This window comes from Trachinotus anak, unplaced genomic scaffold (assembly GCF_046630095.1).
Source record: "Trachinotus anak isolate AG129_WGS33_773 ecotype Australia unplaced genomic scaffold, CSIRO_AGI_Tana_v1 ptg000005l, whole genome shotgun sequence".
NCBI classification, from domain to species: domain Eukaryota; kingdom Metazoa; phylum Chordata; class Actinopteri; order Carangiformes; family Carangidae; genus Trachinotus; species Trachinotus anak.
Window position 1 is genome coordinate 25,496,199 of NW_027273856.1, and position 27,105 is coordinate 25,523,303.

At 40.8% G+C, this 27,105-nt stretch overlaps 1 protein-coding gene across 3 annotated transcripts in view; it reads right to left on the minus strand.

Annotated features, from left to right (window-relative positions):
- The window catches only part of sash1a (SAM and SH3 domain containing 1a), a 228,528-nt gene that overhangs the window by 154,078 nt on the left and 47,345 nt on the right, over window positions 1-27,105 (minus strand). The window contains exon 1 of one of the 3 annotated variants that reach the window (XM_071479301.1): window positions 4,051-5,526. The exons of 1 other annotated variant lie outside the window; for it this stretch is intronic. In XM_071479301.1, the coding sequence (XP_071335402.1) occupies window positions 4,051-4,554 (504 nt within the window). In that variant the 5' untranslated portion in view covers window positions 4,555-5,526. Of the gene's footprint in view, window positions 1-4,050; window positions 5,527-27,105 lie in introns of those variants that run through there. One more of the 3 variants, XM_071479300.1, reaches the window with a different exon arrangement.

Consider the following 27,105-nt stretch of genomic DNA (forward strand, 5'->3'; position numbering starts at 1 on the left):
ATGACTTTGGTTTCAACACAGATTTTTTTTGTATCAGGAAAGTTTTAAATGTAAAACAGCTTGAGTTATTTTTCACACCAAGTCTTGGCACTTGTCCAGTCAAGCCTGAGGGGCCTTAACCACCGCAGTGGGCCAACACAGGGTCATCTTAAACAAAAACCTAATTTCCTGCTAGGCCAAAGAGCTGGGATATTAATCAAGATAAGAGGAGTGAAAGAGGAAGTGGGATGAGCGTTTGGCATGTAAGGTGGTGAACTTCCTCTCTTTAGCTGGAGGAACCCAATAACACAGCCTGTCGTTCTGCTTACCTCCCAGACAGACTCGACACTTCTGGATGTCCACTGCATTGCTTACATTCTTTAGGCTGGTTAAGCTGCAGGCCTCTCATGATTCCCACCCTCCACATTTGATCAGCTGTTCTGTGGAGGTCAGAGAAAGGACTTCTAACTTTCCTCCACCACCTGACAGTAAGTAAGTCTACCCAAACACCCACCAAGCCTTTCCTCGGCCATCCAAAACAATTTGCTCACCTATTCACAACCCTTTCTCTCTCTGCATGACACCCAGGTTTTTATCACCCACCCATCGGCACAATGCTGGACACTTGCCTCCGCAGCCTGTTTCAATGGCCGGAAATTGGGAATGCAAAACAGACCAGTAGTGAAAGGACATGTGGCTCCATCAGCTTCCATACAAACAATGGAGAATCTCCCATTGTTTAGATTCTACTTCCTCTCAACACACAGCACTAACAATGAGGCGCTATTATGACTGACTCCGTCTGCTGTTTCCAGCTCTGGATGAGACTAGGATGAGAACACATCTTCACATAAGTTGCTGCTGAGCAGATTTTAGGAGTAATTTAGAGTAAAAAAGAGGCATTTCCCTGATAAGATTAAAAAAAAAAAAAAAAGTTGAAAATCCCTAGAGATCACTGTGGCGGAGAAAGTAATACGAAACAGCAGGGAAAATAGAAGAGGACGTAAAAATAGAATAACCATTGTGCTGGCTCACTGCACTTTTTTGACAACTACAAAACCCTTCAATTTCAGCTTCAACTTTAACTTTACTGTACCCAGGAGAAATTTTATCTTCTAGCAGTGAGAGCTGCACAAATCTAAACTGAAGTCTTCAAATGTCACCAGATACTCATTTGTCCAAAAAAGAATGGCTCTGAACCAGTTCTGATAATGTCATATATATATGATTCTGTTTCTTGCTCATGGATACAACCAGCTCCCTATCAGCCATTTACAACACAGCACCTCTCTCTGAAATCAAAGCAAAACAGATGTACTAACCGTACACTTGAATACTTAAGAAGACAAAGCAAACCATCAAGAGCTAAGAGTTTCCTTTCAGTAACGTTCTTACCTGTATTATATCAGCAATTTATGAGAAAGCATCAAGCAGAATAATGATCAGTAATTCTACAACTGCAGTGTTTTCAACAACAGGCAGACAGGAGGCACCATCCTCTCTACTTATATTGTTCCCCGATGAGAGATCTAGAAATGTGCAACCGGTAGCACAAGTGTTTGTTTACATCATAAGAAATAATACTCTCTTCTCAGACAAGGGGTCTCCGCGGCCTTGATAAGGATCATGGGTATTTATTACACCCGACAGAGCCTTTTCAGTGAATTGTTTGATAATGGGCTGTCTCACAAGACATTCAGCGCAAGCTAGAGAGGATTTCTGAATCGTTGTGTTTGTATTGCCTATGTTTCTGGAATAATGACAAACAATGGAGACAAAGCCAGTGACACAAAGATGAACAGAGGGCTGTCAGACTGTAGTCCATGGAAATCCCTGTGTATAGAGAGCACAGAGGACAGTTTAAATGTGGAAGGAGGTCTTGGTTATGCTATACAATGAACATCCCTTGAGACTGACATTGTGTGTCCTGTAATTGCCCTGAGTCTGCCTCTCTGGTCTCAGTCTCCGCTGGGGGTGACATCTCATCTCAAGGGCGGAGAGAGGGGAGATATCTACAGACCAATCACAGCCCAGTTTGTCAAACCTCCATCAGCTGGTCACAGCTCCCTCTCTTAACTCCTCTCACTCCTCCTGGGCAGAAAAGCACTGGGCTGTAGCCAATTCAAAACTACAGGGTTACACACACAACACACATACAAAGAGAGAGAGTGAGAGAGAGACAGAGAAAGACCTTGACCTGCTCATTCCCCCTCCAAAGCCTCAATGCCAAAGCTTTGGCTCTAAATAAACACAGCCTTCAAAGGGAAAGAGTTTAACCCTCTGGAACCAACACTTTGTTTCAGCCCTGGTTTGACAGATAATCCCTCACAAATCCTAAATCTCTGTGGGATTCACAGTCAGCCAAAGTGGCAGAAATATACAGACAGTCAAAAAGAGCTTACAAAACATGCAAAAATTCAGAATCAAGTCTGGTATCAGTTTGAAAAGCTAATTTGGAAGCAAGCAAGTACAGGAGATGGTATATGGTATCTATGTTCGGGTCAGGCAAATAAAGAAGCACACAACGATTCCTTTAGTCATTCAGAATGTTTCCATCATTGCATGTACACCAGATTTTCAGGATCTTTGTCAGTTGGAATAGAAAGTGAAACTGAAAAGCCATTCCAAACACACCTATAGTTACATGAATATGCAAATACATCCAACTGACACACAGGAATTTCAGGATTTCAGAAACACAGAGGTCATTAGTTTGATCCCACACCATCCATTCAGTGGAAAAATAAAGGCTTTAGTATATAACCATACATTCTCAGAGCACACGTAATGACTTCATTCATCAGGCTCACTCAGCTACTGAAGAGGAGCTAATCAGCAGTCTCTTGACCAGTTGAATCAAGTGTGCAAGTTCCTGACTACCACAGAAAACATTTCCTTAAGGAAACCCTGAGCCTGGAGGTGGAGAGAATTTCTCAGTCATTAATTCCCCTGGATATAACATCAATCAGAAATATAAGTATCACTGAATTAGGATAATAAAAGTTCTGGTTTTCAAATCAGGCTTTCAAACCACCTGTACAATACATGCTGCTATTATAGATAAGAACAGGTTTTGACATTTGTGGTGACCACCTGACAGGCAGTTAGTCCAGACTGCTATTATTATTACTGAAAGTTGCACATTAGAATATCAGTTTTACTTTTCAGTTGAAAACAAAACTGCATATTGCTGTAGGTCCCCAGCAAAAAATACATGGGACATGACCTCTGCCTCCTAAATACCCCGCAGACACACACCACTCAAAAGCCTCCCTGTATGTAAGCAGTTATTCAGCAGCGCCCTCTCAGATGGTGAGGCATATGATTCAGACACTTCTGAGGAAAGGTCACTGTCAGTCCTGTGAAAACAAGAGGCCCTCTCAGTCTGGCTCCTCACAGGACTGCAACAGCCTAACCAGCTGGGTGCTCTTCATTTACTGCCGATGCAATCGATAGCCCATTGCCCATTCATCATGGAAAAGAGCTAGGGCTTATGTGCTCACGGGCCTGGTTGATCCACCCACGCTGAATGCTGAGGCAAGTCACTGGACAGGTGAGGTCAGAGTAGATTAATAATCAGAGTGTAAATCTTTCTCCCCTGCAGGAAATCACAGACGGAGTAAAAGCTCCTCAGGATCTCCTCTCCGCTCTCTGCCTATTGATCTGCTGCAACTGCATTCCCATCATTCACCATGACAGCAACCACTCACACCTCTGGAAAGTGCCGCGGGGCTGTAAAGGTTTAGGCATCAGACTGGCATTTATCTGTGACTGACCCTCAAAAACAAGTGTCACTTTCTCACCTCATATAAAGACAGTGGCATACTTTAAAATAAGTGATTTTTTTTTTTTATGAAAAAGGGTTTAAAGAGGATGTATGTATATTTTTAAAGAGTATATCAAACTATTACTTGTCAAGTGGAATGCTTTTGCATCATAGGAGTATTAAACATGATTCACTTTGTATTGTGTGCTTTTATCCTGTGTTTTTCATGTGTGACTTGTGGCAGGTGATGGTTCCCTTTGTGCCACCTAACTGTCAGGACCTGCATCTGACCAGGTTCCTCTTACCTTATTAGAATAGGGCGGCTTGGCGAGATTGATGCCATCTCTGATGAGTTTATCCCTGATCATGATCTTCAGCTTCAGCTTGGGATATATCACCAGCTCCCTCCTGTTGCCCAGCGTCAGGTTCCTTTGCGCGCCCATGTACCCACCGTTGCGCCCAACCCGGTCACTGTTGGGCTCGGTCCAGGACTTGGATCCCCGCAGTTTGGACTCATACTGGTCCACCATGTGACTGGTATAAATCTCGGCTGCGGGTGGCATCGGCTCCAAGGTGAAGTAAAGTCCACTGGCCGTCTCTTTGGCTTCCTCCTTTAGCCTTCTCACCGCTTCGTGAATCCTCTGTCTGTGGTGAGGGATATAGACGCCGATGGCATCCAGGTCGGGGTCTCCTATTTGTTTGCAAACCTCCAGATCGTCATATCCATTATCCACAAAAGACTCGACATACTGGGCGAGCTGGAGGGTTTTCAGCCACTCGTAGACGATGACAGGTCCGTTGCTTGTCATTTTTGGTGCTGCCAGATCGGCTACAACTCGGACGGAGGAAGACACTAAAGTGATGGTTACTTTCCCATTCGGCGTTTCAAACGCATCATAAGATTGTTACTGACAATGTGTGTTTTCTGCGAGTATGAAAATAGCTGGATTAAACAATGTTTGGCTCATCCATACCACAGGTTTGGTTACCATTCCAGCCTCCCGGGCCCGCGATGTTTTAGGACATAACAGAGCCGTGAGTGAATTAAAGGCTTAGTTTGACACAGTCCGTGTGACTGCAACACCTGTCAATATTTACAAATGAAGATCACTTCAGTTTTACTTGCGACAGCTTTCAAATCCCAAATGTCATTTGAACATCTCACTCGCTCAAAGCGACTTCACTTCCAATAATTAGGCTTCCTTGCACAAATATGAAAGCAATTGCCTCAAACTATTGTCATTCAAATAGCTGCTCGGCTAGATTTCGTCTGTTGCGCACGGCAGCTGCTGCGCCTTCAAGACCTTTCAACAGCTCTTGCTCCTTCCTTTAAGTCCTCTGTGTCGCCAAACGGCGGCGCCTTGAAGAAATAAATCCAAATGACACCAAACAGGTTTCAAAATGACACAAAGTCGATTGACGAGGATTGACGGCCACCTCACTGCTCCGCGTCCAACCGCTGAGTCTACGCGTCCAGATCTTCCAACCGGCACATCACTACACTGGAACTGCAGCCAAGAGCCAACATGCTCATTGCTGCTCCTCTACCGTCCACGCCCCCCCCCCCCAAATCTCACTGTACCATTTAAAAATAGTGATGCGAGCCCTTTTTTTTTTCACCCCTCTCCCAACTTGTCACGCAGCCTCGGGGTATGCGGTGGGTCACCAGGTTCCCATCGACTTGGTCAAAGTTGGTCCGAAACGAAAGCGCATGTTAAACCAGCCGAACAGACCAGATGAATATTCCTGCTGCTGGAGTGTGTCACATTATTACTCCCCCACGACGTGATTTCGTCCACCGCGCCTCTCTCTCTCTCTCTCTCTCTCTCTCTCTCTCTCTCTCTCTCTCTGTCTCTCCCTCGCTCTTACACACACACATACACACACGCACACTCAGTCATTCAGCATTTCCACGGTCTGGTTTCTCAGTACGCATGAGCTCCCTCTATGTGGTAACTGGGGAACTGAAGATTTCGCAGCATTGGGGCTGATGTAATAGGAGAAACTTAAGTACGGCTCATCCATCTTTCCATCTATTAATCCACTATCTGCATGAACAGACATTTTATGCTGTTTCCTCTTGACTTTTCAACACTGGAAGCAAGTGGAGCCCAACGGTCTGCATCAAATTGCAGCACCATGAGACGTCATCATCATTAGTTTGAGACAACAAGGCAAACTACAAGTCCAGGGGAAAAAAAGAGAGGGAATAACATGGCTTGAATAAAACCTGTCCGCTCTGTCCAAATGGATGCAAAGCTGGCTGGTGCTGATGCATGCTTTATCAAATGTGAGCTGACAGCTTGTTAGGGGTCAGTTTGATACAATCACTATCTCAGCTCTAAGCTGGAAGTGATTTGCCTCAGACCATTATGACATGCAGCAGGGCTGGAGAACAAACACACCAGTCGGAGAGGAGTGGGGAAGCATATCAAACAGTCTCCTTTTGGAGAAGCGGCACCAGAAACATGCCAAAAATGCATGTCAGAATGTCAGTGGAAGAGGTGTGTGCCAGTGCAGATCCTTCATCATGTTCCCAGTTCAGTCCGACTTGAGGTAGTTGACATTTCCTGTGATTTACCTGCCTGCTGCTGTCAATGTAATTACTCAGAAATCTCTATTGTCCCTCATCCTTTGTAAACACTGTATAAAGTGTTTTGACTGACAGGTGTGATAGAGGTTAAACCCGCACAGAGTGTGTTCATACAGCAGGGCTTGCACTTGTATTGACATTAGAATCTATAATGAATATTCAGCCACTATATAAAACAATAAACCCACAATATCCTGTATTTTCATGATTGTTGGTACAGCAATAACAATGTTTCCTTGTGTATGTATTGTGTGCAATCATCTGAGATAATAATAATAATAATAAAAAGAAGAATGAAAAGATCAGAGTATGCAGGCAAGAACATTAGCTCCACTAATACGGTGACTGTCTGCAGGCTAACCAGGAATAATGTAAAGGCGAAGGACAACCTTGACAATTAGCAGAAGCTTAAAAAACACTGGCCTCGCCCTTTAACATTTACTCTGAACATCAACCTATCACAGTTTTTTTTCCCCCAAGCTCTTGCATATTGGGATACAACTCACACAACCCAGTTCTCCCCATTGTTCTGGGAAAAAGACATGTCATTAGATCAGTTACAGGAGCAAGGGATTATGGGAGCAGAGTGACAGATGGAACAGGGAGACTGGTGTGCTCTACGGTGGCTGGACTCAGATTGTGTACTGGCAGTGCCAGGATTGCTGCGTTTCCACTTTGCTGCCCGAGGCCATGGTGAGTGACCAGCAGGTGATGAGAGAGAAAAGGGTGGCATAAGTGTCTTGTAGGCTATATGGAAATATACTGGATTATTTGTCTAGGCAACTGGACTTGCTTGAGGTTATTGTGCTCTATGCAAGTACTGCACTGCAGGTGTGCCCTTTAATGACTCCAATTCTATAAATTTTTTCAGTATATGTGCTCATTTGTTAGATAAAACCATCTATAACAAATGTATTAAAGTAGACAAAAGATTCCTATTTAGATTCCTAAAACAAAGCCTTGTCTTCTTTCAGCCTCTTGTCTTTGGTTGCAAATGTACTCTTTTTGTGACCAAAACATAACTGTGTAAAATAAATATGTAGAATAAATATGTTTTTGGCTCAACTTTCACATCAATAATTTTGTGGCCCCTTCAGATTTACCGTGTAACCCCTTCGGGGGCCCCAATCCCCATGTTGGGAACCACTGTTTTAGCACATAAAATATCAGAAAATAGTGAAAAATGCCCATCACCTTCTTAGGGAACCCAGAGTAATGTGTTCAAAAATCACTTTTTCCTCTAACAGTACAAACCCCAAAATATTCAATGCTATAAAAAAACAGTGAAATATATTTGAGAGGCTCCAACTTTGTTTTTGTTTTATTTTGTTGTAAACAGAATACTTAAATGATAAGTTGTTTAATTGAATTAAAAATCTATCACATGTATAAAGGCTACATAATACAGTACATTAAAACTGAAATTTAAGTGCACCATGATCTGTGTTGATATTGTGTACTGTTGCATAAGAGTTAGTACTGTATCACTGCTTTAGCGACGGACCCATTGCCCTTCCCACTGAGTATTTGCCCTGAGGCCAGAGAATTGCTGCCACATCAATAACACCTCAATAAGCATCCCTTAATAAAATGTGAAATAGGGAGCCCTGAGCATTAGAGCTGGTAAATATGAATATGTGGCTGTGAGAGAGCACATTAGCATTGGTGCTGGTAAATATGTATGGGCAAGCTTTGACTGTGCTGATTGAAAGAGTGTGACTGCAGCAGGTTGAGCAAAGGAAAGCTCCAGCAGACACAGCTGGAAGGTGAAGGGAGATAGACACAGCCAGACAGACAATAGCAGCACTGCTGACAGCCAGGCTCTCTCTATGCTAATAGTCTTCGCTGTGTGCTTCTGTTTCTTTCTGAAAAGGAAGACTTTGGTATTTGAATGTGGGGATTTTTGTTGGGTGAAATTTAAGGATCTCTTTGGCTTCAGACATAAAGGTTGCACCTTTCAAGACCTCAATTTTAAAACGCTTTGAAGCAGAGAATGGCTTCTGTCCACCTAGATGCAGAGGCACCATGAAGGTCATGGATGGTGGTTTCTAGGTCACGGCTTTCGTGGGTGGCTACCTGTCAGCCCCTGATAGATATGTAGGCACTTCTGCCAGCAACACAGTCAAGGTAGATATAGAAAACAAAAATCACAGTTCATGCTTTGAATTCAATGTCTTGCTGTAGATAGGGTTAAATATGTCAGCAGTTTTTGAGAACAATTTCTGCAAACACCATTCCTCTCCACTCAATTCCCTTCACTTTATCACCCTTAGATTTACTGTCAATTCTTCATGTTGACAAAGCAGAATCTAATACAAATGTGTGACTCAACAACAATAAAATACTTTAAACTTTTTAAATTGTAAAGGGGACAGAGATAATAATGGTTTTGCCTCATCAAAACCTTCTTTCTGTCTCTCTTTCTGTGTCAGATTTGGGGCCTGGCTGGAGAGGCTTCTTCAGGGACAGCCAGGACTAGAGGAAACAATCCTGGAGTGAGCTGATGATTGCCTGTGATTACTGCATTACACATTTGGCTTCATCAGGGGTGGTAGGTAGTTTTCCTGTGTTCCTTAACAGCATGAGTTTCTCATGATGGCAAAAATTCACCCTGAAGATGAATTATCAGAAATGGACATAAGAACACAAGAACAAACTGAGGAGCAGAAGAAAAATTAAAACTTTGGGGGCAGTTATAATGATGAGTTGTTCTGTGGTGAGCCTGGATAAAAATCAGTGCTAAACCCACATTGTTTATTGTCTTGGGATGCAATTAAGGGCAAAAACTAAACGTCTTATTTTTGCAGGCTTATGAATGAGGGAGCTCTCCCCGGAGGTCAGTGGTGAGGGGTATCTAGCGGATTCTTTTTCAGTCTTCTGGCATCTCCGGTGGAGAGAAAAGCAAAGAGCTTGATCTGTCTTTATGCACTTTTAATTACAAACGGCTGGCTGGGCTGCAAGCTCCAGAGACCAGAGGTGAAGCGTGAGACAGGACCAGCTGCCACTCCACTGGCAGCTTAATATCAACCTAAACATCCCCCAAACCCACAGGAGGAGGGGGGGTGGGAGCTCAAGGTTAATGCAAGGGTTGCATGTCTAAGCATATCAGCCACAGACACCTGCCAATCACCAGACAGAAGGTGTCAGTAAAGGCAACAGGTCAGTTGTCTATGTTAGCATTCCCACTGGAGCAATAACAGTGATGCCATCAATCAAAGCACTGCTCTGAGCTGCAGTTGGAGTTAACTTCTCCAATTCTCCAGAGGTCTGGTTCAATAAGAGCTGCGGGTGGTGATGGACGAATCTCTGATCAGACAGTTGAGGCGATTACCTTCAGTGGAACACACAGGCTGATGGAGTGCAGAGTAATGTTCAAATCAAACCCTACTCCTGCAACTTGGATCACACTGCAGTTTCAGCTCATGAACAAGACTGGGAGGAGCCTTGTAGCAATGAATATTCAAAACAAAAAAAATCTACAGAACAGTGATACAGATCTTTGTTTTTCTTTATTGACTCTACACAGAACAGAAAGTCTTTGGCATTTTGTTTTATTCCCTCACAACCTGATTATAAACTGGTAGTATACATTAATAGCTGAAAGCCTTCCCCAAGGAACAAAACAGGAGGCACATAAAAGAGATGAAGTTTGTGCAGTGCAAGTGCAGGGACCCAGTACAATAAAGACATTGCTAATTAACATCACTCGCGATACAAACCAGCAGTTAAAATTAATTGTATTTATTGTGCTGAGAACTGAAAAGTCACATAGCAGGCTAATGAGCTGAAAACATTTAGACAAACCCAGAGAGAAAACACTTTCATAACAGGTAATAAATTAATTTTCTTAAAATGGGTCAGACTGTCTTCAAATATTTTGTGCTCGCACAGAGCTTCTTTGTTTGTTTTGAACTATGTTAAAAACAGAAAAAATGCCAAAATCCCACAATTCCCACAAACTAAGTAACGTAAGAAACCAAGCTCTGCTTTGTAGTCTTAAGCTGTTATCATGGAAACCCAGGCTTTACCAAAGAGAGAATTATCAGGCAATATGACTCCGGTTATTGCCTTTGGCAGTGCTTTAATAAGACCCAGCTAACCTATGACCTGAGTTTGCAGCAGCAGAGGTAGTTGTAGGAGAGATTTGGCAGCTCAAAGGGCATCGACATACCTACAGGAACTGCCACTTCATTCCCAGTCAGCTGCACGGATCTGCCATCATGGTGAACCAGGGTCCATGTAATTAGTATGGACGGCCATGCACCTACCAAGCATAGCAGCATAAGTGGATTATGTATATATGCTAATTTTTGACACATGGCCACTGGCAATTTGAGACATGCAACTGTGAGAAGTGATATAATGCATAAATATGGAGAATATTTTGCTTTTGACACTGGATACTCATGATGAAACCTTGGCAAACAATCAAAATCAAACAGTCAAATTAACCTGTTTGTGGTTATTAGGGCTGCAACGATTCGTCAACGTTGTCAACAATAATCAATAATAGCAATAGTCGACAATGAATTCCATTGTCGACTATTGTTGCCAGACGTGTTTTTCCAACAGAGTGAGGCATCTCACTTAATTACAATCTCTGCCGAGAGTCGCGGTAACGTACACAGAAATGGCGGCGTCCAACACATCAGCTACGTGTACCAAAACTTCTAAAGTTTGGGAGCATTTTAGCCTGGATACCCATCTTTCTTGTGTTTATTATCATTTGCCACATAATTAAAGCAACTTCATGCTAAATTTAAGAAAAAATTTATAATTATCCGATTAGTCGACTAATCGTTTCAATAGTCGGTGACTAGTTGACTATTAAAATAGTCGTTAGTTGCAGCCCTAGTGGTTATAGCTAATTAAAAATGCACAAAAATACTAGCCTTGATACCCACCACCCCAGCCCCTCATATACAAATACACACACAGCAACCTTCAAAAAAACCAAACACATCTGTTGATCTAAGGCTGGAGATTTAAAAAAAAAAGCTGTAACTTTGTCTGTCTGTGTGTCAGTCTGCCTGCTGAGGAAACATGAATGCCTCCTCTCCTCAGTTCACCTCGACTGCCTTTAATTACAGATATACGGATAATGTAGAGGGTCAGGGTCTGGCTAGAGACAGGCTTGATGATCTCAGACAGGAGATATTGACTAAAGGCAGCCCCCGCCAGCAACATCACCTTGTGATCCACGACCAAGAATGCTGTCAGGGCTTCAAGGAGTACCTCAGCCCAAGGCCCAGGGGGTGCCAGTGCTATGATTTACGGCTGACACCTAACTGGGATCAAGTATGACAATGAGGTTCTCTTAAAGTTCTACAAACAATAACAGTTATTAATAACAAAGTTATTTTTGTGGAACTGTCAGAGAACTTCAAGGGAATGTTTCCTTAACTTACTGACTTATATCCCTAACAATACAATGTATATGTAGTTACATATAAATATCGATCTCTCTCTCTCTCTCTAACACATTGATGGACCTGTCTGTCCCCTCCCCCCTTTGCACACTCTGAATGAAAAAAAAAGATCATGCAAGAGAGGACAGATTGTCGTTGGGTTTTCCCCTTCAAGAAGACAGCTGTACATAGCTGCTCGTGAATATCGACTCCTTGTGGAAGTAGGTTAGTTTTTATTTTAATGGTAATGTTCTTTAAATCTAATGCTGAATGTTTCCTCCCTCAGTCTAGATGAATATTTTCAGACTCAAAAGGGCTCGTTCTGAGACAGTCTGGACCAGAGGTATTGGCAAAACAGAGCACCTAGAAACTTAAGAAAACACACATGGGAAAGCTAAACAGTCCGGCCAGTGTGATTAGCTGTCCAATTAATTTGTTAAGTGTATTTCCAGACTTCAACCAGTGCTGATGTGGAAGCTGAAGCAGCAAGAGAGACTCAGGAAGGAATAGCTGTAGTTACAGGAGAGCCAGCTTGGGAAGAAGCAAGAGGTGAGGTTGACAGCATAAGTGACAGGATAGAGCTGTTTACCCCCCATCTTGGTGGTGGGGGAATGGGCGTGGATGAGGGGCCCAATCTGGAAAATTTTGTCCCCCTGTGCATATGGCTAACCTGTCCACAACTAACCTCAGAGTACAATCACACACAGATGTATGATGTAAGGTTTAACTGCCAGCTGGGAATTGCCCACTGAACTAAACCACTAAAGATTTTTTTCACCGCTGAACTGCACCACACTTATGATCAAATCCTGAGAGATGATAAAAGACAAGGCGATAGAGATGGGAAATCGCATGTCAACTAGAAAACAATTTGTGTACTGATTTCAGCTTGACAGTCTTGTGTGTGTATTTGTGTGTGTGTGTGTGTGTGTGTGTGTGTGTGTGTGTGTGTGTGTGTGCGCACGCACATTTGTGGAGCTCTAAGCGCCAAGGGGAAGGTTTCCAACTGATGATAAATGAAGTGTCATGTGACTTCAGAGAATGTTTTATAACAATCCCCTCAGCAAATCAGCAGTGCAGAAAGCCCAATTAATAAAGATTAGCTTTTTTTTCCCAGACTTCATTTTCCTTCTTAATTAAAACAAGGTGAATGAAAATGAATGAATCATTATGCAGATATGTAGAGCTGTGTTTTTTTTTTTAAAAAAAAGAGATATCCATGAAAAAACACAAATGTCCTGAAAATGACCGATGGCACAAAACAGCACAAAAAGACTCACCACCAGTGGATTCCACATATTGTAGATATTGAATGATAAACTTCTAGTAAAGAGATTTTTCTTTTAACTCAAAAAATTGATGAAATTTCAATAACAGAGATAAAAAAAAATGCATAGTTTTCACTTAGATTACTGGTGTGTGTAGTTGAGACAAGACACTAAGCATAAAGTAAAAGGATTTGTAACTAAGCTGCAGGTCCACCCTTTCCCAGTGTCTGTGCCTCAGGAGGACTGAAGACAAAAGAGCAATTAGACACAGCGGCCACGGAGTCTCACTGCAATAAATCTAGACTCAAATGGATGGGAAGATGATGGCTCCAAGCCCAGGTTTGTTAACATGTTATATTAATGAATAGGGCTGTGAGCATTTAACCTAATCTCCAGATCCACAGGGTCTATGTAATGCTATGATGTAAGATGGAAAAACACACCCTAGAGTTGTGGACAAAAGGTGATTGTTGGATGAAAAACAACTGAAAATGTGCATAATTAAAATAATTACATAAAATCACAGAGATCTGAGTGTATTTCCACCTCCCAGCACAGGTCTATGACATATGAAAAGCGAAGTGAAAGACGAGGTAAAGTAAATGGGTTATCGAACACAAGGTTCAATGGCTGTATTAATCTCTACGGTGCGGCAGAGAAGACAGATGGAAAGAATAAAGGTTCATTTGTCATTACAAGACATTATGGGTGACAGTGATGGCTGTGGATGAGGGTTCCATCATAAGTCAAAACGATTTCCCAACAACAGAATGACAAATCAATCAGATTCAATGTCTATGAGACTGTGAGCTTGGCCTGAAGAGGATCACCTCATCAGTTATCGTACACTGCAAACATTTTACTTCATATTAAAAGAAGAAAAAAATTAATAAATGACAAAAAATATGGGGTCATTTCAGTGAAAAACAATCAACTATGAGAATACCAGACATGTCCTGAGCATGAGGAGTCACTCCTCCTGTGTCACCACCTCCCCCTCAGAACAAAGGTAGATTTTCCTATATAATCATAGACACTACATGTGACGTTTGCCTTTTCTTTAACTGAATATTTGATTTAAAACCGATGTAGAAATAAAGTTGAATGATATTTTCCAATGTATGATTACTGTATATACTGGAGATGGACACAATAATGTCATTAAAAAACGGGATGATTTATCTATGATGACTTATTTATTCATTTATCAAGTTTTTGAGCCGACAGAGTCTGTTGGTGGTCCATTGGATCCCATTATAAGGTGTACCTTCCATTACCTGATTATTTCCAAACTGTTTTTAACACAATGATGATTTGTCAGTTTGTTTGGTTTGTTTTTTTAATTAATTAGCTCACTAATATCTGTGCCACTACTTCTGTAAAAATTGCACATGACAGAGTTCACTAATGAAATCCATCCTACTGTACATTAGTTTACCTGAAAAATGTTCTTTCTCAAATAATTCAAACACAGGATTTCATTGAAATTGCACATGAGCTCTTTTGGAATACATTACAAGTTCTGGCATTGTTCAGGGAAGTTTGTTCTAAGCTCCAGAGGAAGGAACAAATGTTGAATTTAGAGGAAACTACATCCAAGAAAAAGACCACTGGATTGAGATGGAGCTAAGAATACATAAAGTTCACAGCTTGGAGGCAAAGTGAGATGTTATGATTACGCATGAGGGATTTTGGTTAGATGTTAGAAAACACTTTAAATCGTGAATATTCTGGTGAGCACATTTATTGGAGACAGCAGGGGGGAAAGTGGTTTACTATTTTTTCAGGGTACACACCAGAATGATTTAGAACAACCAAGTATAAAACGGATTCTGTCTGTTCAAGATACTATAACATCCTTCAAAGAACCTCTTCTGTAATCTCTCATCTCAGCAGAAGCCACCCTGTTGCCAACCCCCTTCTGCTTTCAAAAGATAATGTACGAGTCTGTTGACTTAAGTGTTTTCTATTCAATTTTCTGCTCAAGTAAGCTCCTTCAAACGCGCTGCACAATTAAGCAAAGAAATGGCTCTACTACATATGATGTACTGCACCGAACCCCCGGGACCTAAAGGTCTCATCTTACAGCATACACCAGCCAAAGCCTCATGCATGCATGTACACACACACATACACAATCATAACTTCTGAGGGCAGATTTTTATGAGTCCATCGAGGTCTGGCTTCAGTGTACAGTCTGGCAGAAGCTGTTTGATCTCAGTAAGACGCTGTTTTCTGTTGGATCTCAGACGCTTGTTTGAACAGATCAGAAGCCGCATCTGAGGTTCTTTATTCTATTTAATGGAGAACAGTTTGGGCTCATTGGAAATTGGCTTGTTGGTCACCTTACTTGTTAAATAATGAGAACAATCTGTATACACCAAATCCATTTACTCCAGCACACTCCACACTATTGTAGTGTTTGGCAATACAGCTTCTATCCCTGTATGAGTCCACACAGAATACTGAACACTATGAGGGAGCAACATTAAATCCCCCAGGGGCATCGGAGCAAAACTAAACAGACACTGACAGATCACTGACATATCACTGAGATATGAGATATGAAATACTGAATTTTACACAAAGATACCATACCTAGTAAAGTTATTAGTAAGGATCCAGACCAGAGGCAGCTCATGGGTGAAAATTGGCACAAACAGTGAACATCAGAATATGTCTGAGGGATGAATGAAGAGTTGACAGAATAAACAGACTGGCTTGTCTGAAGGCAACAGTCTGCATCAACTGACAATCAGCTGTGGTGGGATGTATGACTTGTCTGCCCAAGCTGAACCAATCTTAGTGTTGTTGCTAATGGGGTGAAACCTGTAGCAATTCTAAAGTCTGCTTCTACAGTAAGACACTGTAACCCCAAATTAGATTGGTTTTAAAAATTAAAAGGATAACTTCCCACATTTTCTGACTCTTTCATAATGTTGCTCTCACATGAACATACAAAAAGTGCTACAAATGGTTGTATAACAGAGAAATAAAAAAGGGCTTGAGAGAGAAGTTCCAACCCTGCTTACTCTCTTATTTCCAAACACCTGACAAATCGGTCAAGGTTGGTGTGAATGTTGGATTGTTGGTTTTTGAAAATTGGAGAAACTGTCGAGCAAAGCCTCAACAATGCAATATCAGAAAGTTCCATACCTAAAGAAGACCTATTGTACTAAATGATACTAAATGATAAAAGGTCCCATAAAACCATTTCAACAAGGTAATGAATCTGAAACAGCACAGAAATCCTACAAGGTGTTTTTCCTCTTCTTGCTTTAGAGCCATCATCATCCTGAACTACAACAGAGAGTGAGCAGCGAGAGGTCTACACAGCCCTCAACACCTTCAAACCAATTACAGGCTAATGTTCAATGGCATGTGGAAGAGTTAACAGACTGGCAGAAAAGCAGAATCTATAAGTAGATGTATCCATCATTATAATAATATTCCTATTTAAATGCATGAACAAATGCTTTCCTGCAGGGGTGTCACATATTTCTATAAGAGTCTGGAGTTTGTGTTCTGATTGCTGCGCAGATATTCTTCATGGTCACAGTCAAACACTAACTATTGTGTGGTGCTTTGTAGAGAGGCAAGGTTGCTAATATTTCAAGGGATCTTCAACTTGAAAATGGCCTTCACTAGAAGAAAAATTTCTCCTCTCAAAAGAGGACACAGAGTTGAAAAGCTCCAAATTAATTTGCTTGAGGTCCATACAGTACACTGAACATCACAAGCACATACAAGGTCACTTACTGAGGGCAACACATTTCCACATGCCAGATAAGGAAACTCATTTTCTTGTCAAGAGTATTAGGAAGTGTTTTCACACAAACAATTTCATACTCCTCTGCCTTTCTCCATTGTTGTGTCTCCCTTTGCATTAAAAAAGTCAGTGTGTTGGTCCCATTAAAGATGCTGTAACATTGCCTAGAGCACTGCACATCCCAAAAGCCTATTTCATGTCTAAGCTGTCTACCTGCTGGGATTGCTCCTGCAGCTGTGTTTTTTGAGGGGCTGTTTAAACTTCGGGATTTGTGAGAACAGCATGTGGAGTACAAGCGTTGGTGGCTTGTTATGCACCGATGTGAAGCTGTGATCTTTAGTACAATTACAGCTAAGTGCTGGAAATGTTTTTAATGGTCAGTTCCTGCGTTGATGTGGGCAGAGCAGAATTAAATTTGAGTCACGAAAAGTACTTTCACATACTTTTCAGAGCAAAACAGGTGAGTCATTTACTTGCCTCAGGATGAGGGTAATGTGTCACATCTGCTTTATGGTCATGTCATGGCATTTTGTCAGCAAAGACTGCAGAAAACTTCTCTGTGTCATGATGCATTTGTCGGCCTCACCATATATCGTCTACAGGTTCTATAAATGGAGGAACAGGATTGTGTTTTTCTACATGCACTCTTTTAATTACTGTAGCACTTAGTCTTTTTAACAACTGATAAAATGATATATGAACATAAGGCATTGCTTGGTAAAAAGAAAGATTTCTCTAAATGGAGAAAAATTGTGCTGATTTATATGGACGTCATAGAACCATTATTATTTTCTAATAATGATATTTATTTATTTATTTATTTTATTATTATTACTATTAGAAGATAGTCTCTTATTGTAATAATTACAGTAAATATAATTTAAGTAATATAATATATTATTGGAGACCTGGCATGTCTTTTGCTTTACATGATTAGTTGCCATTGCTCCAAAGCATTTGCACACAGTTAAGGTGAATAAATGTGATAAATACCATTACTTTAAATGTGGAACGATAAACAGGAAATATACTTTACTTCTATTTTTATTTTATATAATTTCCTTAATGATGTCTTTTTATCCAATATTTTAAAAGAGAATAGAAGAGCAAGCAAACAGATACAAATAGATTGAAGAGCAGATGACTAGTAGACTTAAGTATAGTAGTCATCCCCACTGTCACATGCCATAAACCATTCCCTGGAGAGGGCTGGCTATTTACAGCAAATAACTGGCTTTATGTGGAGGTGGCTAAGATATGCAGAGTCACACAGGAGAAAATCCTTGTCTGTTGAGGGCAGATTAAAGAAAGAAATGGATGTATTCTACAGATTTAGAGGAATGCGTTTAATGCTGAGTGCAAATACATGTGTTGGTATTCCTGGAATACTAATACTGTCCACGGCAGAGAAAATTTGTTAGCATTTACGTTTTATACTGTCTGTGTGTTTGTTGAAGGGTTTAGTCGAGGGTTTGGCCCCTGCTTTAGCAGCAATAATTAATTAGTTCTTTCAGAGATTCATTCTCTGTGTAATTCAAGCAAACACAGTGATGCAATAAAAATAGCAACACTGACAAAAAGAATCAGATAACCAACAATGCAATTACAAACACAAAAGACATGCAGCAAAACAGAAAATTTTAACAAACAGTTCAGCCTAAAATAATAACAATGAAGCGCAACCTCCACACATCTACCCAGAGTCTGCTGTATTTCACACTTCATTGTTTTAGTCATACCATGCTGGTGGGTATGAAAGATTAGAGGCACAGTTAGTTTGAAAAGATTGCACCCTGCTCCAGGGTCAAGGAACAACTCACACAGTATTTACAAGGAAGTGCTACATCACAGAGAATTACCTGTCCTCTCATCACTCTGGACTCAGGAGCATCATTCACTTTTCTTACATTACATATATACATAAAAAGTATCAAGCATTTAAACAGACAAAAAACTACAAATAGAAGAGAACCAGCATGTCCTTTCCAATGATTTCCAAGAACTGTCACTAATATTTTCTCTTTTATTTCCTCTTATTATTGCCTGCTATTTCTAATGAGGTGATGTGAATAATCTGTGTAGTAAACTCCATTGCCTCTGAAGGCTAGTATATGTCAGGTCTTCTTGTTGACATTTGTCATTTGTCAACATGCCTGTGTTGAACATGCTGTATGATTACCTAAGACAGAATCATCTGGTGTCATATACAGACAAAACCTGGGCCATTCAGCTACAGATTAGAGCCTGTGTTATATTATTTTGTTCTGCACACAGACATCAATGTATCTACATTAGCAGTCCCAATGTCCCAGCAGTCTATACACATTTTCAAAACAGGTTTTTTGTTTATATGTCCTTCAAACTCATAATCCCCATTGTATGACCACAACCCATAATATCATGCTGAAATACACTGGCACTTTAAAACTGTAATACAAACCAGTGTTTAACACATCAAAATAAGCAGCATATCAGTTGGTCCCACAGAGGCACATGCTTATAAGCAAGCAAACCAAACACAAAATTCAGGGTTGGGGTTAGGTTAAAAACTGACCTTGGATAAATAAAAAAGGCCATTTACATGCAAATGATACTGCTGGCATTTGCTGTAATTGCCATTTGTGCTGCTCATCTGAAATGACACACTGGCAGCACCTTTAAACTGCAGGGATGAAGAAAGACAGAAAATAACATTGACAATGGGCTAAAATTTTTTAAAATCTTAAGTATTCAGTACATTGCCTTATCAAATAATGTTAGTCTGACAGTTTAGCGGTTTCTAAATTACCACATTAACTGGTTTATCTTTAGGATCTGTTCAAGAATCAGTCACACATGGAATGAATACTGTCCCATTATTTGAGCTATTTTGAGCACACACTTCAAGTCGCAGCTGCACTGATTGAATAGACTGCAAAAGACTCGTGTTAGCATGGCCAAGCTCATTTGAATCCAAATCATTCTGATCACAGGCTAGCCCAAAAACACTCTAAAAATAACACTTATACTCAATGGATGCACCATAATTCCAGCTAGATTAAAGGTTTTGATGTGGTTTTGGGAAGCAGCAAGATAGTGTGTGCTTTCATCTTTGAGATGTAAAAGCAGAGATACAACACACATGCACTACAAGAGGACACAGAGATGCAAAAACAAGAGAAGATCATGAACTCACATTCCCATACAGCCTCTAATTTATGAAAATAAACGTGGCCTACAATAACAACCAAGCACTGTCTCTGACATAAAATGAATATTAAGCGTTCAGTTTATTAGTAAAGGGGGAATAGTAGAAATCAAAACCAGGATTTGTATGTGTTCTGCCATTCATTAAATCAATCATTCATATATTTTAGAGATTATACCTTAGATAGATAGATAGATAGATAGATAGATAGATAGATAGATAGATAGATAGATAGATAGATAGATAGATAGATAGATAGATAGATAGATAGATAGATAGATAGATAGATAGATAGATAGATAGATAGAAAATTTTCTCATTATTTCATGTACCTGCTGCTTTGGTATGACTGGAACTGCTGTGAGTGGCCCTCACTTGTCCCCAGTGGGGTGGTTAGCTGAGGGTACCTCTGGTTGAACAACATGGCAGCAGTGAGTGAGTAGTGCTGGAAAACCAGTGGGAAGAAAGGCTATATCTAATGAGCAGCTCAGGGATTATCTTGCGGTAAAGACAAACTACAACAAAAGAGGAAGGACATAAACAGTCACCATGAAAACAGAGATTGGTTGTTTTTCGTCTTTCCTTTGGATTTTAGATTGATGTTGTAACATTTCACTTACAGGAAACATGCAAGACAACACAGAGTGGGTAAACTACCACTTATTTGCTTAGTTTGGATTTTTGCTCTGGAAGGACCAGTCAGTGACAAAGCCATACAGCAGTTTTTACAGCTCTGATCGGGCATTAAAAGGACGGCTTTAAGCACGTCACCTGGTATTAGAATGCAACTCCACATGCATTTCTAGTGACCACTTGTGATCGGCTCTCACTTACATCGTGCATCACGTGTTGTTTTTAGCCAGTCCAGCAAGGACAGACGGAAAAGATGGTTGCCAAATGCAACCATTATACTATACATACTTTTATTGCTGTTTATTTAATGCTTAAAATCTGTCTTTCTGAAGGAAAAAAAACTAGCTTGAAAGAGCAAAATTTCCTTAAATTTACTTAAGAACATCAAATAGTTTTTGGATTTATGTCAAATGATATCACAAAGAAAAAGAGAGAAAGTGAAGGCATGCAACAAAAATATGCTTGGTACAATCTTGAGAAGTAACCTAGATTCCGCCATGGATATGGGATGAGACAGGAGAGAAGAGGAGAGTGACACAGAGAGAAGAAAGAAGAACCTCCGGTGGGGGATACATCACAGTAATGGAGAGATAGAGCTGATTTGTGTCATCAGCAGTTGTTCTATATCTTCTGTACACACCAGTTTGCCTAAGCACTTCAAAGAACCATGGCTCAGAGCCATTATTTGTTATTGATAGATGATGACAGCTAGATACAGTCTTTTTATCTAGCTGTCCTCTGCCACAGGAATGCTCAGTCGACTGTGTTGGATACTTGTCCGTCATACTTGACCGATTTAGCAGAGAAGTAAAACCTATTAGTTATGACTGATTTACACTTTAGAGGTATCTGGATGGAACAGTGCAGCTGTATCAACGACTAACAGAATCTATTTATGTTCATGTGATCTACCTCAGGACGGACATACATGGGATCTGAACTTTGCCTTACCACAAACACGTGGCCATGCACGTATTGGAATCTGTTTCTATCAGGAGAGACTGAAGTCAGCACAATTGAAAAAAGAATGCAGAGATCCATCAGTACCCTAACCCTGTGAGAACCACATCTTATACATACTCATAGTTTTTACTTCATGGTGATGTTTGTCTGTGACGGCCATACAGTAGGTCAACTGCATCACAGTTGTAGCAATGCTACAACCAGTGATTTATTTTACTGATCTCAGCTATTAAAATATGAACATTTTGAAGATCTATGACGTTCCAGGGTTGTTATCTGAAAAGGTTATCATGGCTAAAATTGGAACAAAAAAGTAAAGTCAGAGTGATACAACATTTCATGAATGCCAGCTGTACATATACTCTCCACCATTAGAGAAGGCAGATTGAGTGATAGTGCAAGATGTTATCTTACTAAAACGGTCCTCACCACAGCATGTCTTATGGTTAAATATTGATTAACTTTGCAGAGGCAAGTCAGTCAGGGTGGGCAGATTGGCTTCATGCTGGGCTGTCTGGCCACACACCATTTCAATGAGCACCTCCTGGTTGATGTCCATGTAATATGACCATTAAAGCAAATCAACCGTGTCTCATGTAGAAAGAGCTCAGTCTGTTTAAATGTCATCTGCTGAACTGTTCAAGGATTGGGTTTTGAACTGTTTTGGGGCATTTGATATGTGACTGCCACAAATTCAAAATCACATCTGACAAGGGTGCTGGACTGAAGAATCTATGTGCATCAGGGGCAAATCATGTGATGAAGTAACCTTTGACTACAACCAGCAGATTGCAAGGGGCAGGAATCCTTTTTACAACCTAAAAACAGTTAGGGTTAGTCACTAGCATACAATCGTTAGAGCAGTGTAATTTTTTTACCCAGCAGCTTTGACGCTAAACTCCCATGACATGTGCGAACTGGTCTGTCAAAACAAACATAATGTGGCATAACTTGGTGAAGTGGTGAGACACCCCAGGAAACAGACCTGCTTCTGTAACTGGGACGAACTGCAGGAAAATGTTCTGCTCTGTTTACAACCTTAGAGCTGTTAAGGATTGAATTGAGATGGGATTAGAGGGTCTGAATTCTGCATGTACCAACTGCATTACATTAAATTAAAAAAAAACAAAACAAATAGACCTCTGAGGTATTTCTGAAGCCAAAAAAACAAGAACCCCACAAGAAGAAACTAAATAAAATACAAGGGAACAGAATCAGCATCCAATATAGTGCTTGTGTTCAGCACAAAACCAGGCTGTACTGCAAACCACTGAGGCACAGTGAGCTTTCACTCAATAGACCTCCCATTGGGCAGTATGGAGCACAGTACATGGCTGCCTCAGCTGTTAACCTCCTCGTCCTTTCTTCTCTCTCCTCCTCCTCTTCCTCCTTCTCTCCCACGCTCCATTGTGTCTGGGCTGCTGCACAGACAGGCCTCTAGATGGGCAGTTCAGCAGTCAAGTATCTGAGCGCACATCCTCTGACACCGAAGTCAGATGTCTTGTGCTTGGAATCTGCCGCCAGCTCTCTGGAGAGTCAGCCTGCCTTCCCCACATCGCGTGCAACAGACACTGGACAAACACAGTCAGGCTGAACCAGGGAAAGGATGACAGAGAGGAATATGAAGAAGAGACAGTGATTCGTAGTAAGAGGAGGGGAGGGGAACAACGGACCTGGGCTGAACATGAGAACAATCTACTTGGATAATGTGAGTCAAATTGTTTAAAAAAAAAAAAAAAAAATCCTTTGTAAAGATGAACTGTGCTACATTCAACCTGGATCTCACACAAATCAATACAACACAGAGATACAGAGATACTGAAAATAAAGGCAACAAGAGAAACATCACACTGCCCAGACAGTTGGACAACAATGAAAGGCTTCCTGATAGCCTCAACTGAGATAAATCACTTAGATATGTCAGAGTCTTTTTTTATTTGACTATTTCAGCCCAAAGAAGGCTTAGTCTCTCAAGCCCTTGAAATCTCTGGATTACCCCAATGGTTCTAATTTAGATGTAGCCTCAAGCAGAGAACAGGCTAATTTCCTTGTGTGTCGAAATTAATGAAGAAGATAATTTGCTACAATGGGAGAAAACACACATGCATTTGCACGCAAACGCACCTATGCTTGCATGACGCACACACACATAATCGCGCACAGTATCCTTTAAATGAACCCAAATGGGGCCAGAAAGTGAAGCGAGCTTCCTGCAGTTGAAACCAAAACTAGGTTAGATACATCAGCAGTAAAACATGTGGGATTTGACACTCTTGTACAAAAGGTCTTGGATCTCAGCATGCAGAGAGACGATAATCAGTTCATGAGAATTTCAGCAAACGGGAGCTTAGAGTTTTATTTAACCACTTGGAGCCTAATGTTCCTGATATTTCTGTCAAATCCTCCTTTAAGTCGTTTCAAAGTAAGATGAAACACACTGTTTTACATCACATAATGTTCAACTGAAGCTATGTCATGCTTATATAGAGGGAAATGGGACAGAAAGGAGAAAATTGTAACCATACTGTGGTTACATACACATTTCCCTGTAGTTCATCCTGACGTATTTGGTTCAGTTTCTTTTTAAATGTTGGGACTGTCACTCAAATTTGAAATTCAATTCAGTGGGTTGGAAGATTATTTCTCTGCAAAGCATGAGGGTATGATTCCAAAGGATCTGTGATGTGGGAGGATAATATATGACCAATAAAGACAAAGTCATCATGCAGTATCGACGTTTAGATTTCAATGAACATTAATCCTTTACTCATTATTTATTGTATTGCAACATGTAGGAACTGTTAAAACATGTCTCCAGTGGTCTGGTATCGCACTTCCATAAAGGTGCTGGAGGCTGAAGAGGTTAAAATAACCAGACATCTAGGTCCTTAACGCAGGTCAAACTCTAAAAGCCATGGACGTTACAGTTCCCATAATGCAACATTCTTCTTCAGTCTCTTTAGTTAGGACCCCCTCTTTCCTGGTAAATGCTCACATCTTTCAAACTCCATGATCCCAATTCATAACTTAGATTATCATTTTTAGTGTTCAAGCCTGAGCTGAGATAATCAAGTGATCATCACTTGAGTCATTTTTTCAAACTTGTCCTTTTCAATGAATCATCCTAATTTAACACGTTCCTAACTAATGAAATATTATTTGTGTTCATTAATGTACCATAAAACAAACTACAGATTAGTGCTACTTTAGCGTGTCCCATTTGAGATGATTTAATAAAAGATGTGGGAAAAGGTTAGAAGGACGTCATAAAAGGTTATCTATTCAATTTTCACATAACACATTTTTCTGAAATTATTGTCACATATTTAAAGCTTTGTTCATTCGTTTAATTCATTCATTTAATTTAAAAAGGAAACATGTATTACATTTGACTAAGTTATTATATTAAGGTGTTATTACATTATTAGTCACTAAACAAGTTTTTTAAGAGTAGTATTCTCTAGACCCAGACAATTGATTACATTCTGTTTCCTCCATATCCACATTTTAATCAAAACAAATCAGGCAGCCAGACGACCTCTTACCAGCCAACTTCAATCTATTATCCATTAGAAGCCTCTGAGAGTTAAACAAATAGAAACACGATAATTGAAAACATCTCTTTCCAGTAGACAGGCCTGGGACTGATCAAATTTAAACTGCTCATTGCAGGAGTTTCCAGTTTAGACAGCACACAGTAGCAATTATCTAAGCTGTGGCAGAGGGTAGAGAACATATCCTACAACACTGACCACTTAAGTGTGCAAGAGGCTGCCCTTAAGATGTTTTTATGACATTATGAAGAGTGTAAATAAGTACTCCTGTGTCACAACATGATATGATGGTAAAGTGGCACAGATATATGCTTTACTCCACAGGAATAACAAAAGAGGAGCAGAGGAAAGAGCAAGGGAGTTGTCAGACCATCTCTCCCCCTTCTGTGAATCTACATCTGCTGCAGTCTGAGAGACAGCTGTTCCTATGGGGAGAGGCAGCAGGCAGATAGAGCCCCTCTGCTCTCCCTCCACGCCTCTCTACACACTTTCTTCATCCATCCATCAACCATCATATTCACTCGCATCCTCCCTTTAACATTAACCCGTTTCCCCGGTACTGATACCAAGCCTTGACACTCGGGTCACCCATCCACAGCCTTTGTTTCCCACCTCATTACTTCCCATTTACAATGTGAACACATTCCAATGAGAATGTCTTTTCTTTTATTAGACTCCAGAAATGGTAGTAATGTGTATAAGTACTAGATGTGTCATGGCATTCTGTTTAATGGGACACATGAAAACTGAGGAAGAGACATATATGTTCTGGAAGCAGCAACAAAGATTTTACACCAGGAATCACATATTGAATATTAATAAAGGTAAAGAAACAGTGACAAAGCACACACTGCTGCCTGGAGCCTTAAGACACAGGCAATGACACAGACAGGGTATGGGGATGCAAGGTCAGATGATCTCACTGGTGGTCAATGTGGCTTACATGCATCATTGAGCAAAGCCAAGTCAAACTGTGTTTCGGCGTTCAGCCATCTGGAGATGACCACTAGCATACAGTGGCTGCATAAGATGTGAAGTTCCCTAGCCTACAGCACTGCTGCTGGGCATCATATTGAATGTAACATCTACTGAGATTTATTTCTGTCATGTTGAAAGCTGAATCCTCCCTGTTAATGTTGACAAATCACTGACGCCCATGAGCAAATGCACTCTTGCCCTCATTTCTCCTTTTTCCCTTATCTCTGGCTCCTGCATGGCACATAAGATAGCAACATAAAGCGGAGGATTCTCCACAGTCCGCAGATGATTATGAGGTTAAACTGGTCAGGGTGATATTCAGCCCCTCGTGTCTGCACAAGGAAACTCTGTTCATAATTCTGTCTTTGTCAACAACCCAGGTCTGTCTACAGCCCCACACCCATCCTGGGAAGGGATGTAATCCTAAAGTGAACTCTGCATCACCTCTACCACTGTAAGATGGAAGTGAGAAGAGCAAGGTTCACTACACTGGGTATCAGATGCATATCTACATAAAAAATTTCATGCTGAAACTAGACTTACACACAGTTACTAGTCTCTTTGGGACAGCCCTGAAGAGTCCAGAAAGAAAGAGAAAGAATGAGAGGGAGAGAGAGAGAGAGAGAGAGAGAGAGAGGGAGAGAGGGAGAGAGAGAGAGAGGGAGAGAGAGAGAGAGAGACAGAGAGAGAGAGACAGAGAGAGAGAGAGATACAGTAGGCACAACCTGAGAAAATGCAGATCAGAATCAGTCAGAATCCACGAGAGATACTATACAAATATTACATTATGAGTAGAAAAGGTGCTGTTGAACAAGGAAAATGAGTGAAAGAACAGTGGCAACAAGAGAGGTGATTCACACAATGCCAGCTGTGAATGGAGCGCGCTGCTCATGTTTGTTTTAGCTGAGGCTGTCAAAGAGGCGGAACTGAAAGCTGTACGCTGGAGATAGAAGCAGCAGCTACGTACCGTCTGCTCTCGAAGACGAAAAGACAAGCAAAGATGACAT